This window comes from Panthera pardus, unplaced genomic scaffold (genome assembly GCF_024362965.1).
Source record: "Panthera pardus isolate Hobbes unplaced genomic scaffold, ASM2436296v1 HiC_scaffold_1, whole genome shotgun sequence".
Taxonomy (NCBI): Eukaryota; Metazoa; Chordata; class Mammalia; order Carnivora; family Felidae; genus Panthera; species Panthera pardus.
In genome coordinates this window covers 71,875,766-71,896,269 of record NW_026526654.1, presented here as the reverse complement: position 1 = coordinate 71,896,269, position 20,504 = coordinate 71,875,766, and the positions used below count along the sequence as shown (strand labels likewise).

The 20,504-nt window shown below is 38.1% G+C and overlaps 1 protein-coding gene across 3 annotated transcripts; it reads left to right on the top strand.

Moving 5' to 3' along the window:
* Window positions 1-156: 156 nt before the first annotated feature.
* On the top strand, window positions 157-15,504 carry CKAP2 (cytoskeleton associated protein 2). Of its 3 annotated transcripts, none has more exons than XM_019447663.2 (9): window positions 157-321; window positions 1,264-1,345; window positions 7,616-7,691; window positions 7,802-8,664; window positions 9,115-9,319; window positions 10,556-10,726; window positions 12,905-12,974; window positions 14,486-14,738; window positions 15,230-15,504. In XM_019447663.2, exons 1-9 carry the CDS (start codon window positions 252-254, stop codon window positions 15,483-15,485), a joined length of 2,046 nt encoding a protein of 681 aa, XP_019303208.2. In that variant the 5' UTR covers window positions 157-251; the 3' UTR covers window positions 15,486-15,504. The 3 variants fall into 3 exon arrangements, with proteins under 3 accessions (XP_019303208.2, XP_053755947.1, XP_053755955.1); XM_053899972.1 differs by having other exon boundaries at window positions 7,613-7,691; XM_053899980.1 differs by lacking the exon at window positions 157-321 and adding an exon at window positions 839-944 and having other exon boundaries at window positions 7,613-7,691.
* The last annotated feature ends 5,000 nt before the right edge of the window (window positions 15,505-20,504 follow it).

The window sequence follows — 20,504 nt, the reverse complement described above, 5'->3', positions numbered from 1 at the left end:
AGTCAAACACGGAAACAGCTGATCAGGTTTGCCAGCCCGGGGACTCAGCTGAGCAGCTCTAACTGAACCCAGGGGAGGCAAGACCCGCCCCAGCAACCGCGGCCCAGGCTCCGCCCCCTGCGCCCATTGGTTCATTCAATTCACGCCGCGCCTCCTGCAGCGGGGCAGGCGGCGTGTTCAGTTTGCCGCTGCCTTGGCTTGAGCAGTGCGGGACTGTCAGGGCCGAGACGCGTCCTCCGCCCGCAGTAGCCATGAGCACCCCAGCAGTGCCCCGGGAGCTACAACTGCCCCCGAGCCAGAGGGCCCAGCCCGAGTTCAGAGGTGAGGGCCGCGGTGGCGGGAGCGGCGCGACCTGCAGGAGCCCGGGTTTGTCCGAGAGGGTGGGGACGCGGACGACCGTGGGGGAGGGGGTGGCTCGGACTCAGCGGCCGAGGCCTCGGGTCCCCCGGCTTCAGTCCTGACCAGTTGTGTGAGAAGCCTGGACAGATCGCTCGGCCTCTCGCAGCCGCATCCTCGGCATTTTCGAAATGGACAAACCAGAGCGGTTCCCGGTCCGTGGTGTCACTGTGCGGGCTAAGCGCCTCCCGTGCGGTCGTTACTGGCCGGGCGTGACCCACTGGCGGCGAGGATGGGCCTGCAGTGAAGACGTCCGTTTAGCGAGGGAGCGTGCGTGACACTCCAGCCGGCCCCTGCGTTCGGGACGCGGGACCCGCGGGGGCGGGGCCGCGCCCGGACCGAGAGCCCACTGCGCTTGCGCAGGCCTCTCCCTCTTCCTGAGCGCGAGTATTTGGAGAGGTGGGCTGCCTCATCTGATGCTTCAAATTAAAGACAATCAATCAACTTTGTGTAAATCCAGGGTTGGCTGGGTCTTCAGAAATAATGTTAATTCTTTGTCCTCCACATGGGAAAGTAGAGGAAAGAAACTCTCACCCAACCCAGTACTGGTAAATTAGAGCTTAGAGTCTGGTGTCTCTTATCTGCTATTTAGTTTCCTAAAGCTTGGCTTTCAGTAACCGTGTATTGAAAATAATTTTCTCCAGATTTTTCACTTAAAGACAGAGGAAAAGGTGATTCTTGTGCAGTAGTTGTGGGCACCATTTACGGTAACAATTTCTTAGAAATGGGATTATTTCTGAATTGAGAAATTTTCTGTTGTATACAAGATGTGATCTCTAGTAGAACATTTTTTGAAGATCTGCATTTAGTGAATATTTGATGTTATCGTTGTAACCAATGTTGACTTGTCGCCTTTTTGTTATTTAGAACAAAGAAGACAGAAACTCAAGGAACATATGTTAAAAAGAAAAACGTTTTTTGCATACAAGGAGGAAAATCACATATCCAGGTGAGGTCAAATTTTCTGATTTCAGGTCTGTAAAATTAGAGCTGTCTAATAAAAATGTAATGGGAGCCTCAATTGTACTGTAATTTAAAATTTTTTAGTAGCCACATTTTTTAAAGGTGAATTCTAATAACATTTAATCCAATATATCCCGTGTTATCATTTCAACATGTAATTCTTAAAAGTTATTAAGATAATTTGCATTCCTTTTTGGTAGTGAGTTTTCAAAGTCTGGTGTGTATTTTACACTTTCACAAGTCAGTTTGGACTAGCCACTTTTCAAGTGCTCAGTAGCCATACCTTCTTGGATAGCACAGCATTAGGTCATCGCTTCCTGTGTAAATTAATTCACACTCTATGATGAAACAATTTTAAAGCAAAGTGTTTGTATATATCAAAATACTGACTGTGGTCTATACAGTGCTACAAAGGTCGGTCTTTCTTAATTTAGCAAAGTTTTTACTGTGTATGTGTCAGAGAGAGAGCATTCCCCCCAAATATTTGAAGCACATTCATTATATTCTCAGTTCTCCATAGAAATATCTTGGTGTTATTTTGTTAAAATTTTAAAAATAGTACATGGTTGTGGCTAAAACAAAAACCCGTGAAAGTATATAAGGCGGAAAATCAAAAGGTCCCCTCCAGAGAGAACTGCTAGTAACATCCTTTAGGCTCTTTCTGTGCAATCGAAGAGCATTGGCTTTAGAGTGATTAGGACTGGAATCTGTAAGTCTGCCATTACAACTACATAACCTCTGGAGAGTTACCTGGCCTCTTTGAGTCTGTTTACTTTATTAAAATGGGATAGTAATATGTGTTTCTTGGGGATTAATTGAGCTAGTAAATGCATTGTACTATGCCTGGTATATAGCGAGAGTGCAATAAGTGATGGCTATTATTTCATGATCTCTCAGTGGCTTTCCACACAGACGATTGGTTCATGAGTTATTCTATTCTCCTGATTTCTCTAGTTTCTTCCAACAGTTATTGATATATTTTGTCTCTGTGAATGCTTCATACCCTTCCTCATGGTTGAGTGGTCCGGTTGTGTTTATATTTGGGAGGTAGAGATGACAGGACTTGGTGATGGAAGGGTATGAGATGTGAAAGAAAGCAAGGAGTTTAAGATGACTCTGAATGTTCCAGATTAAGAGATACCATTCAATCCAATACCTGACCCTTGTACCCGATTGTGAAAGGGGAAATGTTATAAAGGACATTATTATGTCAGTTTTCAGCTAGAATATAAATAGTAGATTAAGGGGTATATCAAGTTGAATTTATTAACTTGATAACCGTGTTACAGTTATGTAAGAGAAAAATCACCACTTGTAGGAAATGAACATTGAAGCATTTAGGGGTAAAGAGCAATTGTGTATATATCTTAACTTGAAAGGTTCAGTTAGAAAACATTGTATATACTCCACACATACACATGTTCAGAAACAGTGCAAATTATAATACATATGGAATAAAAGGCTGTCACTAAACAAATCTGGGAAAACAGTATACGGATATTCTTTGAACTATTTATAATTTTGCAAGTTGATGTAAGTTTGGCATTAATTCCAAACTTTTAATAATCTTTTTAATTTTACATTAGTGTTACTTTACTTGAAATGTTTTACATTTACATGTAAATGGTTATACATTTTCTTTCACAAATTCCTCGTTTCTTCATTTAAGACAAAAAGATGATCCTAGATTTTTTATTTGAATAACTGAGTGGCTAGTGATACCATATATCGAGATGGGGAAGACTAAGGGAGGGATGGGGTAATCAGGAGCTCTGTTTTGGCCATGCTAAATCTGAGGCACCAACAAGACATCCAAGTGGAAAGGCCAAAGAGTTACACATCTGAAGGGCTGGCTTGAGATTGGGATCAGAGATATAAACATGGGAATTGCCAGTTGGTAGGTGATATATTTTTAAAACCTTGAGGGGGAATAAGATTACTAGAGAGTAAGCAAAGAGAATATTAACTCAAGTAAGACAGAGCATGACTCTCAACTACTAACTTAAATAAGGAATCTAACTGGGTCATGGGGTTTATAATACTCTTATACACAATGGGAAGAAAAGAAAATTCTGAAATTCTTCTGGCTTTACAAGAAATCTCACAAGTACTATATTCCTTTCAGAAAACAGATGTCAATTAAAATATTACTTGAGCAACAAATTGTTAAATAGACAGCCAATCAGAGTCGCAGCTTTTCAAAATTAAATCATTCTATTTTACAATCTCTAGCATGGGTACTTTAAGATTCCTATGTGTAGATAAGGCTTGTGAGGACAGTTTTATCATCACAAGGTAGAATAGCATTATATATATATATTCAGATGTATTTTCATATAACTCCATACTGGACGGGTGAATAAGGTGGATTCTCCTTATCCTGATGTGTTGTTTTTTTTTTTTTAGCTAGCAGTTAAAAAGGCCAGCAATTTCAAGACCAAGCGCTAGGATTCTGTTAGCACAGACAGAAATAGAGGAGTCCCTGAGAAGTATAAAACTAAAATAAAAAGGCAAAAGAAAAGTTTAAAATTTGAATGCAGCTTTGAGCCCCAGCGAGGTCAGGAAGAAGGGAGACAGACTTGAAAGAAGCGGACGGACCACCGAGGTAGGAGGAAGGGAGGAGTTGGTGATCCGGCAGCAGAGTGAAGAGAGTGTTGAAAGAAAGAATGACTACCTGTCAGGTGCTGTTGAAAGGTGCAGTAAGGTGAAAACAGAATTGATCCCTGAGTTGTAGAAAGACAGAAGGAGATGACACTAGGAGCCTCCAGTAGAGTGGTGAGGACACATTCCCAATGGATATGGGCTGGAGAGAGAATGTAATACGACAACATGGGGACAGTGTGTTTAGATACATACTTTTGAGGAGTTTTGCTATAAAGCTGAAAGGGAATGTGGGGTTTAAGGCTTTTAAGATGAGATATAATATATAGTGTTTATATGCGGATGGGAATGATGTAGCAGAGGGGTAATTAATGATGCAGAAGAATGAATAAAAACAAGAACAAAGATCCTCAGTGCTCAAGCGAGACAGCACAAATGGAGAGTTTGCCCATAGGTCAGCATGGTGTCAGTTTATCTGCCAAGGAAGGCGGAATGTATGGGTACAGAGGCACATAGGCTGGCAGTCTTTGGTGGAGGAAGGAAGGGCTATTTCTTGTTAAGATTGCTTCCGATGTTCTCCATGAGATAACATCACAGTATACTGTAAGCCCAGAAGTAATTGAGGGTCTGATTAGTTAAGGTACCACATTGGGAGCACCTGACAGACTGACCGTGAGCATCGTCTCCCACCCCGCACCGGACTACAGGCCAGTGAATAACAAGAGGAGTATTTACCATCAGGCAGTGAATGCAGGGGTTTAAACTGGGGAGACATTGCTGTGTTCACTGATGCATCTTGACTCTTTGCCATCATTCAAAATGTGTAGTACAAATGGAGTATTACTTGGCAATCAAAAAGAATGAAATCTTGCCATTTGCAACTACTGGAGGGATGGATGGAACTGGAGGGTGTTATGCTAAGTGAAATTAGTCAGAGAAAGACAAATACATGACTTCACTCATATGAGGAATTTTAAGATACAAAACAGATGAGCATAAGGGAAGGGAAGTAAAAATAATATAAAAACAGGGAGGGGGACAAAACATAAAAGACTTAAATATAGAGAACAAACAGAGGGTTGCTGGAGGGGATGTGGGAGGGGGGGATGGTCTAAATGGGTAAGGGGCATTAAGGAATCTACTCCTGAAATCATTGTTGTACCTTATGCGAACTAACTTGGATGTAAATTAAATCATAAAATTTTTAAAAATGTGTAGTACAAGCTATGTCAAAGATCTGCCCCTTGTCCGAGCAGACTAAGCAAAAAGATGCGAGAGGCAACGTAACCCAAATTATCAACTATAGGGGTAACAAGTTTTGTTGATTCTAAAATGTACCCTTTTTTTACATTTTAGCATCTCTGAACTTGGGAACTGTCTTAGAATCAATGGGATGTCTAATTGATCCTCTTTTTTCTTTTCTTTACGGAATGCAAATTGTTATAATGACTTGCTAAGAGAATCTCATGGCCTGTACTAACCAGTCTGTATCTGTTAAAAGGAGTGTAGGTTAAATTCTTGAGGAAGCATTTGTTTTAGATAACATATTCTAAATGCATTGCCATCTAGAAACTGAAGTCCATATTTATAATGAATTGGGCTGTGTGTGTATGGAAAATTTTGGATTTCTTTTGGGAGGGCTATTTTTTTTCTTTCCCTTTTTCTTTTCTTCTTTTTAATCAAAGTATAATTGACATATTAGTTTTAGGTATACATCATAGTGATTTGGCAGTTGAATACATTAAATGCTTACCATGGAAAGTGTAGTTGCTTTCTGTCACCATAAAAAGTTACTATAATATTATTGACTATATTTCCTATACTATACTTTTCATTCCAGTGACTTATTTACTTTATACCTATTTTCCCATATATATATACTTATTTACCCTTTACCTATTTTCATCCATCTCCCACCACCCTCCTCTTAGGCAGTCTGTATTTGAGTCTGTTTCTATTTTTTGTTTGTTGCTTGTTTTTGTTTTGTATTTGTAGATTCCACATATAAGTGAAATTGTATGGTATTTGTCTTTCTCCAACTGCCTTATTTCACTTGGCGGAATACCCTCAAGGTCTATCCATTTTGTCACAAATGGCAAGATTTTCTTTTCTTTTCTTTTTAAATATTTATTTATTTTTGAGAGAGAGAGACAGAGAGTGTGGGGGGGGGGGGGGCAGAGAGAGAGAGAAAGAGAGGGAGACACAGAATCTGAAGCACGCTCCAGGCCCTGAACTGTCAGCACAGAGCCCAACGTGGGGCTCAAACTCACAAACTGCGAGATTATGACCTGAGCCGAACTTGGATGCTTAACTGACTGAGCCACCCAGGTACCCCAAGATTTTCTCTTTTATGGCTGAGTAATATTCCAGTGTATATATATGCCACATCTTCCTTGTCCATTCATTTATTGATGGACACTTAGGTTGCTTCTATCAGGGATATTGTGAATAATGCTGCAGTAAACCCCGGGGGTGCATGTATCTTTTTGAACTAGTGTTTTCATATACTCTTCAGGTAAATACCCAGAAGTAGAATTACTGGATCATCTGGTATTTCTATTTATGAATTTTTTGAGGAAACTTCATGCTGTTTTCCATTGGCTGCACCAATTTATATTTTCATTGCACAAGGTCTCCCTTTTTTCCACATCCTTTCCAACACTTGTTATCTTTTGTCTTTTTGTCAGTAGCCATTCTGACAGGTGTGAAGTAATATCTCGTTGTGGTTTTGATTTGCATTTCCCTGATGACGAGTGATGTTGAGCACCTTTTCACGGGTTTGTTGACCATCTGTATGTTTTTGGAAAAATGTCTGCTCGGGTCCTCTGTGCATTTTTTAATTGAGTTTTCTTCATGTTGAGCTGTAGGAGTTCTTTATAAATTTTGGAAATTAACCCCTGATTTATCAGATATATCCCATGTAAATAACTTCTCTCACTTAGTAGATTGCCTTTTTGTTTTGTTGATGGTTTGATACTGTGCAGAGGCTTTTAGTTTGATGAACTTTCCATTATTTTTACTTTTGTTTCCCTTGCCTGAGGGGACACAATACATCCCACAAACTATGGCTAAGGCCGGTGTCCAGGACTTTCCTACCTCTGTTTCCTTTTAGGAGCTTTATGGTTTCAGGTCTCACGTTTAGGTCTTTAATGCATTTTGAGTTCATCTTTATGTATGGTGTAAGAAAGTGGTCTAGTTTCATTCTTTTGCATGTGGCTGTCCAGTTTTCCCAGCACCATTTATTTGAAGAGGGGCTATTTTTAATTTTTTTTTTCAAAGTAAATCTGTTACTAAGTACTAAAAACTAACCAAAGGAAGTGTTGCTTGATAAAGGTTTTGAGGATTTGTTTGAGTGACTAAGAAGAATGGTTTGGAATGAGGTTATCAAATGTGTTTACCTATTCTGTATGCAGAGGGTGTTAAGACTTTTAAGAAAATATCTAAATTCTCCAGCCATCTTGTTTACACTATTAAGTCACCCTATAATAAAGAAAGAAGAGTTTTGCTTCATAAATAAATCTCAGCTCAGTTCTTGCGTTAATTTAAAATTACAAAGTCAGATGATTGTTAATATCCTCCCATTACTCCTGCCAAAGACAAAACTCACTTGGTCTGTGGTTAAACTTTTCTCCCTTTTTTTTTTTTTTTAAAGTAGTAGAGACCAGAAAGTGATGACCTCTGAGGGCCAGGTCCATGAAGAGACAAAAGTTCTGAAATTTAAAACAAAAATGGTAAGATATGGACATAGCCCTCATAAACTGTCCCTTTTCCCCCTTCCCTTTCCTAAACTCTTAAAGAGATGAATTCTGAAATACCAATTTGTCATAAATCACTCTTCTAGGCTGGTAAAGAAAATGTCAGTAGACCTCCCGGGAGCAAAAATAATATAACAATGGAAAAAAATTGTATTCCTTTAAGGCCTTCTAATGAACTAACCAATTCAACTACAGCAATTGATACACCTAATTCTGAGGATAATAATCAAACTGGGCAGTTGGAACCAATTAAAGGTGACCCTCCAGGTCAACACATGACATTAAGCCAAGTGTTTCATCTTAAAAACAACAATAAAAAGAAACAAGTAATGACAGAAAAACCAAAGCAAGATGCTAACATGTCCAAGAAGCTTGTGCTTGGATCTTACCGTGGCCAAATTGTTCAGTCTAAGATTAATTCATTTAGAAAGCCTCTACAAATCAGAGATGAGAGTTCTGCGGCAATAAAGAAACTTTCGACTACAGTCCCTAAAGCTACAGAGCCTCTGCGCACAAACAGCAGCAGTGTGACAGCGAAAAGCGATAGAGCCTCTAACGTGACGACTGCCACTAAACTTGTGAGCACTACAATTCAGAACAGACAGCTTCTGCGACCTCCTATTAGAAGTCACCGCGACAATGCTCAGGACGCTATGAGACCAGGCATCGGTAGAAGCTCGGCCAATGTTACGATTCGGAAAGGGCCTCTCGAGAAAGAGTTAGTGCAATTAAACACAGTTTCATCTAGTGCCAAAACCGGTTCTCAGGATATAGAAAGAAAGAAGACACTAACAAGAAGTGTGAAGTCTGAAATCGTAGCCAGGCCTGTTTCGTCTTCTAACACCAAACTGATAGAAAAGTCGAAAAACGTTGACCCTCGCAGGCATACAATAGCAAAAGCAACTATTGATAGATCAGCTCAGCCCAAAGAAACAGCAGAAGAGAGAAAGTAAGTAAATGTAATTTTATTAGCTTAATTTTCAGCAGAGTAGCTCTTGTGGTTTGGCTTATCATCTCCTTGAATGTATTAGAATTTGTGTGCAAGTGTAGATTCTCTTCTGTCGTGTGCAAATTTAAGCAAATTTATGTTGTGGCACAGCATGACCTAAGTTCTTGTGCTTGAGTGTCTTTCATTAGGTCTGATGTAATCTAAGTTATAATGCTTAATACAATTGGGAAATATTTTATAACCTCTCCATTTAAAAATGCATTCTCAGGGTCTTTGAGCATATAATTAACATTGATATGTTCCATATTCCTCTTTCTTTGAACTTGTGAACTTATGTATGTGCCACTAGCATGGAGCTACTTCAAGACCTGAGCTATTTTTTAACTTCTCCTCTGAGAGAATTCTATCATCAATATCACAGTAATGCTTGTATCCTGCTTCTAACTGTAGAGCTCGTCTGAGTGAGTGGAAAGCTGGCAAAAGGAAAGTCCTGAAAAGGCCTCCTAGCTCAGGAGTTACCCAGCCTGAGCCTGAAGGGCAACACGAAAACCCAGTTGGGTCCTTTTGGACCACCATGGTAGAAGAAGACGAACAGAGATTATTTACCGAAAAAGTGAACAAGACATTTTCTGAATGCCTAAACCTGATTAGTGAGGTACAGTCCTTATATTCGTATAGTAGTTTATAGTTTGTAAATTATCTTATAAATGTTATCTCACCAAATTACCTTGTCACTCTTTGACCATGTAATGTGTTAGTGGTGTTATGTAGATTTAATGTTAATTATGAGATTGTTTATCTTTAGCCTTTAATGGACTGCATTTTCATTGAGTTCATATAAATAGATCAAAGGGATAATTAGGTTTTTACTGGATTTTTTTTTTTACTTATAAATATTATGTTTCTGTAAGATGTTAATATAAAATGGGCTGAGGGTGGATATTCACTCTGATACTTCTGTTTTTTCCATTCCTTCAGCATGTTTTCATATTATTTTTTCCACTCATTACATATTTTACCAAAGACTAGCTACATAAATTAGTCATTATCTCACATGAAATTCAAGTTAGCTAAAATATTTCAAACAAAATTCCATTAATCTAAACCAACATCATCATGGTCTTGAACTTATTGTAGAGTTTCACTATTTGGACCAAAATCCTACAGAGTATAATAACTCTAGAATGTTTCCTTTATTTCCTGAATACTTTTTAATCTTGCTTTGGTTACCCACGGTGTCCAAGATCCACAGCAAGACTGAATCTATGAGTATGATTTCAAACCTTACTCTGGTCTTCAGGAGCATCTTTAGACTTTTTGTGATTCTGAGGACCAGTAAAAATTAGACTCGGAGTTTCTCTGGTTATATTCTTAATTCTGCTTAGCTAGGGTTTGTCATTGAAACTGTGGAGTTTTTCTGCCCTACTATCTGTGTCTAGCCCTTAAGTACATACATCGTAACAGATTCATTTTAGCCTTAATATCAAGACCTGATAAAGACAATTTTTAAAACCAGAAGCTGTTCTCCCCCATAAACATTTCGTAGATGCAAAAATTCCCACTCAAATATTGAATGGAATCCCACAATATGTAAAAGGATAAGGATAAGGAAAAGGATCAAGACCATGTAGAGTGTTGGTCATTTTTGACTTAATGTTTTTCTCAACTTAATTTCATTTTTTCCCTGCTTTGTATTCATGACTAATATGCTTCTTGTTAGCCATTCAGAATAAGTTTGGAGTAAGGAAGAGAACAGTGAATATTCTTATGAATAATATTCTATCAGTTTTTTCTCTCATTATCATTGATCTTGATTATAGATCAAGCTTACTTAATTGTTCATAGTTTGGAGGCTAAATGAGATCACTCATTTCACTTCTTGCTATTTTAGGGATGCCCAAAAGAAGAAATATTGGTCATACTTAATGACCTGATTAAAAATATTCCAGATGCCAAAAAGCTTGTTAAATATTGGATATGCCTTGCACGTATTGAACCACTCACAAGTCCTATTGAAAACATTATCACAATCTATGAGAAAGCCATTCTGGCAGGCGCTCAGGTAAGATTAAAACTTAATAATCTTTATTATTACAGTGTAAAAGATTCAGATTTATTTTGGAGCACATTACAAAATAACTTGATAAAAGTGTGGTTATATATGTAGTAGTAATGAATGTTTAAAGGCCACAATGATTGCATATTATAAAAGCTGTTTCTTAACCTTCTAAAACTTGCTTGTGAACTAGGGATAATTGGACTTAGAAGATGAATATAAGCTGAAATGTAAATTTCGTGAAAAATGCTGTGAGAAATATTTTAGTACAACATGTCATTTTACACATTTCCTAGTTAAGACATCTGGGATATTGAATTTTTAATATTAAAATGTATTTAACGAATATAAAGTAAGTAGAATTAACATCTAAATGTTAGCGGGTTCTGTGGCTTTGTGAGAGAACCCGATTGCTTTAAGAGCGTTTCTTAATGTACTTATATTTTTATGCCCCGTGTTTGGTCCTGCCCACACATAGAAAATGGCAGTCACCTAGTTTCTCTGACACATAACCACCATAGTGATTTGATACCATACCTCTTGCCTCTTCCTGGTCTATTGCTACAAAGGCCCTGGCTCTAGAATAAGTTGTATCTCCAGTTTTTTTATTTGACTGGGTTTTTGTTTTTATGGGCAAATATTTCTAAAATGCATTTCCCTTTGACCAAGTTTCTCAACATGCATTTTTAGAGATTATTTATAAAGAGGGTTTTTAAAAAAAATGTTTTTCTTCAGTCTTTCTTTAAGAAAGGTCTACTCACTTTATTCTCAGCAAAGCCAGCGGATACTATTTGACCTTTCACCTGAATCAAAAATCAAATATTCAGCAGATATTCTCTCAATGGCTATTACGTATAAAGCGCTTTGCTGACGGGAAATTGTATTTGACAGAATCCCACCTGGAAGGGAGTGTTAGGTTCCTACTGCACTGAACCAGAAGGGGCGTTACTTAAAGTGGCTTAAGGCAGATTAGCTGGATGCATAACCGGGGCCAAAGGTTCACATAGAAAGCAGTGTGTAAAGAGGAAGATGTGACACTGGAGCAGAAAGTGGAAAAACAAGGATTAAAATTTGCAAAAGAAAAGTGAAAGCAGGATGAGTGAGTAGGTAAGGACTATGTGCTAGAACTAAGAATATGAGCCAGAACTTCCCTTTTGTATAATGTCTTGAATATGTTGCATTAGCAGTCAGGGCAGTTCAAAGGAACATAGTAAGTACTTTTATGTTCTAGAATATCATGGACACTTAGTGAACTGTGGAATTTGAATGAGTGAAATGTTAGGCTGATCAACCTTGAGCTCTTCAGAGATGCATTTAATAGCCTGTGGAAAAAATATATAACCATGGACATAGGAGAAAAGGTGTAAATCTCATATTAAATTTACTGTATATTATTAGCTCTTTAATAGAGATTAGTGTTACTTGTTACTTGTCCATGAATTTTGTTTATATCCAGACAAGCAGTCTTAAGAAAAATTGTGGGGAAAAGTTTTAATCTGATAATTCTACCCTTTAAATTGGAAAAGAGCTGGGGCGCCTCAGTGGCTCAGTCAGTTAAGGGTCCGACTTCAGCTCAGGTTATGATCTCGCGGTCCGTAAGTTGGAGCCCTGTGTCACGCTCTGTGCTGACAGCTCAGAGCCTGGAGCCTGTTTCAGATTCTGTGTCTCCCTCTCTTTCTGCACCTCCCCCACTCTCACTCTGTCTGAAAAATAAACATTAAAAAAATTTTTTTTTTAATTTTTTTTTTTTTAATTTTTTAAAGTTTATTTTTGACAGAGACAGAATGCGAGTATGAGCTGAGGAGGGGCAGAGAGAGAGACAGGGAGACACAGAATCCAAAGCAGGCTCCAGGCTCTGAGCTGTCAGCACAGAGCCCAACATGAGGCCTGAACCCACAAACTGTGAGACCATGATCTGGGCCGAAGTGAGACGCTTAACCGACTGAGCCACCCAGGCGCCCTCCCCAACCCCGAAAAAATTTTTTTTAAATGGCAAAGACATTTTTAAAAATTTGAGTGGCCAAAATAAGTATTTTGAGAAAAGAGACATGGTCTAAGAACCACTGCTTTGTTTTATTAATTGAAGTATGAAATGTAATCACTGTTTAAAATATTTTTGACTTGGACAATCTCGTTAATGTCTGAGAATATAAAACTTTTATTTCCCTCACTAAAACAATTAAGCCTATTGAAGAGATGCGACATACCATTGCAGATATTCTGACAATGAAGAGTCAAGAAAAAGTTAAATATGGTAAGTTTTTTATTTTCTTCAAGTGAATTGTGATTTTATTAAAATTCATTGAATTATTTTTCTTTTATCTTTTTAAACTTGTTAAATTTGTCAGTTGTTTCTCTCCTCTTACATCTATTGGCATACCTCCCTCCAAGATTCAGTGGCTTTATGTAGTGTAAAGAATTTTTAATTAGGAGATCTGGTTCAAAACTCAAATTTGTCATTGAGTGTCTGTGAAAGTTACCTTACCTCTCTAGGCCTCAGTTTCCTGTGTTAAAAGTGAGGCAATTTGATTAGATCATCTCTAAAATTTTACCTGTGAAATTCTGTCATCTGTTCTGTGCTCTAGAGAAGCTCTTCAAGAATTCTCTTTGCTAGGGATAGGAGATAGAGGTAAGAGATTCATTAGCTGTCAGGTTTATGAAATGTAAACATTTTCTAGATTCAGATGTATCATATAACTGAAACACCTCTTACTAAAAATCTCTAATAATTTCCTACTCGTCAAATCTAGAGGTCGTCTCGGCTTGATGGATTTACCAGGACGTCTCCAGTGTTTCACATCTAGCATGTTTTATTTTGGACTCATTGTTGTCCCTCATTGCTTCCCCATACCATCATCTCTTCCTCCCAAAAAAGAAAATCCTCTGTGGTTAAAGAGGCCTACGCAAGAAATTTTGGAAGAGATGCCCCCACTATACCTGCACACTCATTCAGACACGCACATGCATCCATTTGTTAAGTCCTAACTTAGAAATAACTCTTAAATCGAGCCCTTCCTCCTCACTGCCTACCTCTCTGCCACCTTGCTTAAGACAACCATAGCTTTGTCTTCTTATCATCACAGATCATTCCTTTTCATTCCTTGCCATTCTAAACCATCTGTTGTAGTGATCAAACCTTATTGTATCTCTGTCGCTCCAGTAGAGATTTTTTTACCAAACTTCTAGCATGTAGAGGTCATTACAGTCCAGCCCTTCATACCTATCTGAACCCATCACCTCTTCCCCACATTCCCACCTTGCTTCTTACCGTGTATTCTAAGCACTCTGGCCCTTTAATGTTGTCTTAATAGGTCATTTTCTTTTAAGCTTCATACCAAGATTGTCTTCCTAGGTCTTGTCGAGTACTCTTTTCTCAAGCCCCAGCCTAAGCGTCACTTGAAAGCTTTCCATAGCCATCTCGCTGTCTCTCACACAAAGGTAGTTATTCCATTTCATGGGTTCCTATGACCCCTTATTCTTACCTCAGTTATATGGCATTTTTCTCATTTTATAATTATTTTCAACTTCTTAAAGGACAGGAATGGTTTCATTCTTATATTTGTATCTACAACCCCTGACCCACAGGCGACAGTAAATATTTGTCAATAGTTGTCAGCAGTATTGGCTTAGGAAACGAAATGGTTAGGAGATGGCAGTTTGTTTCGTTGATTTTGAAAATCTGACCAACTATGAATAACTTTAATGCCTTCTGATTTTGCTCTTTCAATTTGGCCCAAAGCTTAATCTAGAAATGTATTTCTATAGGAGAAAATATTGAGGAGGCTTGTGCAACCAAGGAATACATCCATGAAGTCAGCACTGAAGATAGAGGGGTTAATCTAGAGTCAGGAAAACCAGAAATGGAAAAGAAAACTAGAAATGTGGTATTTCAAGATGATGAAAAAGAGCAAGATGACAAAACAAAAGATTCAACCAATGATGTTAAAACCCCCAGTACAGAAACCAGGGGGAGTTGCTTAATTAAATATAATGTGTCTACTACACCATACCTACAAAGGTAAGCTTTCAAAATGTACTGTGCTGTGATTTGTTTTTATGTTTAGGAATAATAAATATGGTATCTAAAAATATTTCACTTTCGATTAGAACTATCATTTATTAATAGGTAAAGGTTTCAAGCAAATCAATATCATTGGGACATTTCACCCTTTAAATACTGGATTTGCTTTGCTTTTCCCTAAGTATTGCCATTTTGTGAAAGAAAACTTTGATATTTTACTTTAATGTCTGTAAGCTATTGATAATAGTAGGTTTTGGAATTGAGCAAATAGCCAATTGTACAGATTTTCAAGAATCTGTTGTATATGTGCTGTGACAACAAATACAGAAAGAATAAGTTCCTAACTACAAGGAGCTTTGGTAACTTTTTTCTGTAAGACAGCCAATCACACGGTTGTCACATACAAGTTATAGTAAGATAAATGGCATAAAAGAACAAGTAAAAATGTTAATGTTTTTTAACTCTGGGAATAATTTTTGTCTTTTTAGTGTAAAAAAGAAGATACAGTTTGACAATACAGATTCTACATTTAAAGAGCTAAAGTTTCTAACACCAGTGAGACGTTCTCGACGTATTCAAGAGAAGACTTCTAAATTGCCAGATATGTTAAAAGACCATTATCCTTGTGTGTCTTCATTGGAACAATTAACAGAGTTGGGAGGTGAAACCGATGCTTTCGTATGCCGTCCCAATTCAGCACTATGCCCAATGTTCTCAGAGCCTGGAACGGCAGAAGAGAAATAAAGTGATGATGAGAAATGGGTTTTTTTATTGTTCCTGGGGTATTTTGTTTGCTTGTTGTGGCTTTGTGTGTCTCTTAGGAGTGGGCCAAGTACCTAAGTATTCATGGCAGTAAGCTCTCTTACTGATGTTCAATACCTTATAGCAGGTATTGCCTTCTGGGCAGCAGAGAGCTAATCCTACCTTTTCGATCTTAGCAGAGGGAGTTTCTAAGATGGTAAATTTGTCAAGTAGTTTACTATATTCCTTGGCTATAAACAGGTTTCATCATAATGTTGACTTGTTCACTTTTAATCGTCTTAAGTTAGAGATAAATTTTTAGTCATTAAATATAAGTACAGTAATGCTGCATCATCAGAAAAGGTGTTCTAGATAAAATTGATGTATTTGCATAGGCTTGTTCTTGAAATGTGTAATATACATGACAGCCTTTAAACAGAATGCTGACTTTTCATTGCCTTTCCTTGATTCTATAGATCAGTCGAAAAGTCGGTAATTGTAATGTGTAGAGTGACTCCATTCAAATGTGAAGACGTGGAAGATTTAGCTTGCTTTTCCACCCAGTTGTTGTTACCCAGACTGCTGTGGTCTGTTGTGCTTTGGCTCTTCACTATCGCTTTCCATCAGTGCTAGTGAGTCTGTGGTCTCTGTTGGCTTCTTTCTTTTTTATTGTAGCTGAGGTCACCAGGAAGGGTAATTAACTGAATACCCCATGTCTAAGAGCAGATACTTTGTACTAAGAAAGAAAAGGTGTCGAACTCAGTGGGTATTTGAAACTTTCAATCTGAGTTTCTTTAGTTCCTTTTGTAACTTGACTATCTAAAATGCTACAATTTTAAATTTTATCATTTCACTTGATATAGTTGGAATTAGAGCAGGAATATATAATGTTATTCTAATGTAGGTAGAATTTCTAAAATAACGAATAGTTTCTTATAAAAACTTTCTTGTTAAGTCATGTCCCTTGAAACGTGATAGTTATATGCGATAAACAGTTTCTTCTCCCCACACATAAATATCACCAATAAAATTGTTTTGTAAGTCTCTGAACTAATTCTTTAATACATCACCTACCAATTCTACAGGTTCAAAGATATGTTAGTTTTAAAACTGTGTGTAATATAAATGTGCTTAAGAATCACATAGTCTTATGTTCACTCATTCCATTTGTATAATAGCACCTATCTTTGTTCTATAATAGTTTTGTGTCCTAGAGAGGATTTTTAGTCTTTTATAAACTGTGTACCTAATATTTATAAATAAATATATCTGTATTTCGATGTTTCAGTGACATTTATTTCAACAAATATGAAATGCAGTTTAACCACAGTCAATGAATTTAAATTTCGCTTTTGAAACACATTATAGTGAGATCTGACTTGGAGTTTTTAATACTTAAATATGTGTTTAATGGTGTATTTCTTTTTGAAAAATTATCAGTCTATCTAAAGGTTTACCTTAATTTTTACCATATTTTTTTTCATACTTTGTATGAATGGTGCAAAATATGCCATTTTGAAATAAACTTCAAGCTGGCCTGTACTCCTAGCTTTATAATAAGCATACCATATGGTTCACTTAGCCATATAACATAGCTTCAGATACCTCAGTGATAGGGAGCTTGAGATAAGTTGTTCTATGTTTGGACAAGTTTCATAGAGTGCTTTTTCCCTCCCTTTCCTCCCTTAACTGCAGGAAAATCTGTCTCTTTAAATAGTCCTGGTGCTAACCTTTCCAGACGTAGGTAATTGCTCCTTTTCAGGTGCTCAAGGACGGTTATCATGGCTGATCTCAGTTTGTTCCAAGATAAATATCTCCAAGCATATGATATATGGTGCATAAGCTTTAAAGTCCAATGGATCTACATTCAAAATCTCAGCTCCTACCTTCCCCTAAAAGTTATGTGATCATGGAGAAGTTTACCTAGTTGAATCTCATCTTTCTAAGGGGTAAAGTGGAGATCATTCCCTTTGTCATTTTTGTGCTATGTATTATCTGGCTGTCCCCTGGTTGATTAACCAGAATGGGTACCTGACCCAATCTGGACTGTCAGGTTCCTTTCCATAGGTATTTGGAATCAGGACTGAGAGTCAGTCTTTTCTATGTAGTTATACCTGAAATATGTAAATATGAGGCACTGAGTGACCAAATGAAGTTTGGGGAGCAAAGGTCACCAGTAAACAGAATGATTGAAGTAACTACAAAGCAGACAGAGACTCCTTTTTTTTTTTTTTTTTTAATTTGTTTATTTTGAGAGAGACAGGGTGCGCACAGGGGAGGGGCAGAAAGAGGGAGACAAAGAATCCGAAGCAGGCCCCAGGCTCTGAGATGTCCGTGAAGAGCCTGATGCGGGACCCAAACTGAACCCAGGAACCGTGAGATCATGATCTGAGCGGAAGCCAGACGCTTAACCAACTGAGCCACCCAGGTGCCCCACACCACCCTTCTTAAATGTTGCTAGTTTTAGTAACCTTCCAAATTTTTTCTGTGTATTTAACATATACACAGACTTGTACACCTATAGACACGTGTATGTGTGGATTTTGTAGGTTTTGTTTTGCTTTGTTCATAAACGGTACCATACTTCATATATGGTTTTACAACTTGCTTTTTCTCTAATTTACTAAGTCATAAGGAATTTTTCATTGACCTAGATCAATGTAACATTAAGACTACATGGGAACTTTGTAACTCAGCTTTTGACACTGTTTACGGCTGCAAGCAACATCTAACACTGAAAGGATCATGGTTAAGAATCAGACTTGAGGGGCACCCGGGTGGCTCAGTTGATTAAACGTCTGACTCTTGATTTCAGCTCCCGTCATGATCTCACAGTTCGTGAGTTTGAGCCCCGCGTCAGGCTCTGTGCTGACAGTGCAGAGCCTGCTTGGAATTCTCTCTCTTTCACTGTCTCTCTCTCTCTGTCCCTCCCTGCTTGCGTGTGTGTATGTATGCTCTCTCTCCAAATAAATAAACTTTAAAGAGAAAAGAGTCAGACTTGAGTCATACCATACCGCTGGGGTTCTAATTCCAGTTTTACCACTTACTAGCTATGGGACCTGAGACAAAAAACCTCTGTGCTCCAGAGATAATAATTGTAACTTTAGGGGTGTTTTGGAGATTAAAATGAGTTGATAGCTGACACTTAGCGTTATCTAGTCCTATTCTAAACACTTTACATGTATTGATTCACTTAAAACAATGCCTAGTACCTTGTATATGTTACCTATAGCAACATTTTATTTCCAATCACTACCCAGTTCAGAAGCTCCCCTGCCTGGGAGCCATAGTTTGGCAACAGCTATAGAGAAAAGGGGTCAGATCTGTTCTATTTCCTCTTCCCCATGCTCACTAGTCTCTGCTTGCTGCTTGTTACAGATTGAATTATATCACACCAAAAAAGTTATGTTGGAGTTTTAGCCCCCAGGACTTCAGAATGTGACCTTATTTGGAAATAGGGTCATTGCAGATGTAATTAATATGAGATAAGACTGGACTAGGGTTGGCTCCTAGTCTAATATGACTGGGAAGGTGATGTGAAGACACAGGGAAGAGACAGCATTTTACAAGCCAGAGAGGCCCAGAACAGGTCCCTCTCTGAGTCCTCAGCAAGAATCCTGCTGACACCTTTATTTTGGACACATAGGCTCCAGAACTGTAACAGGATACACTTTTGTGGTTTAAGCCACTCAGTTTGTGACACTTTGTTTTTGTTAGGGCAGCCCTAGAAAACTAATACATTCATGGAACAAGATAAAAGAGTCCCTTTCATGACTATTGACACAGGGCAAGAAAGAAAAGAGTTGGGCGGTTTTATGACTTTTGCCCCAGCGCTGTCAGGAATATAAAGTGGTTGAGGTCTGTGCCTGCGGCTTGAACAGCATGAGCATTAATTAGTTCATGGAAACTAGTAGCATTCTGGGCATAGACATGTATAGTAGTTTTGTTTTTGTTTCTTTAATTGAAACCAACCAATGCAGATGTTGCAAATGTTGACCATTCAGAAAGAACATTATACTCCAGAGACCCTGCTCTTATCTCTACATTATAGAATGATAGCATATTAACGCTGCCATATTATGGTGAACACGTTCGGCACAGACAAGTAGACAGAAGTTGTTCTAATATGTATATATTCTAATACAGTGAAACCTTTGTTTGCAAGCATAATTCGTTCCAGAAACATGCTTGTAATCCAAAGCACTTGTATATCAAAATGAATTTCCCATAAGAAATCATGGAAACTCAGATGGTTCGTTCCACAACCCAAAAATATTCATGTAAAAATGATAACAATACTGGGGGACCTGGGTGGCTCAGTTGGTTAACCATCTGACTTTGGCTCAGGTCATGATCTCGCCGTTCATGAGTTCAAGCCCCACTTTGGGCTCTGTGCTGACAGCTCAGAGCCTGGAGCCTAATTCAGAGTCTGTGTCATCCTCTTTCTCTCTGCTCCTCCCCCGCTCACTCTCTGTTTCTCTCTCAAAAAAATAAAAAAATAAAAAAAAATTTTAATGATAACAAGATTGTAATATAATACAAAATAATAAAGAAAATACAAAATATAAAGAAAAATTAACTGCACCTACCTTTGAAAACCTTCATGGCTGATGTGGGGAGACAACAAGAGAGGAGGGTTATTGTGTAGGACGATTTTCAATATCACTAACAGAATCACGGCTGTCTCTTGGCTCAATGGAATCTTTTTCTTTTTGTGCACCTTTAACAAGGAACCCATCCAATGACCTAGAATGAAGCAAAGTGTTCCTAAGCTTACTCTTGTATGGAAAAGCAAAGGACTGTCCATTGGTGCTTTGAAGTGACAAAAAATACACCAGTGCCAGTTGTGGGCACCTTCCAACATTCTGAAAAATCACTGATTTCTGCCAAACACAATGGCCTGAGACCCAGCATCGGAGCATGGGAGACATCACCCACAATCCCAGAGAGAGAGAGAGAAGAATCTTTGGCTCAGTTGTGATCATGTGACTTTCAGCATCATGTACTACTCGTATTATAAGA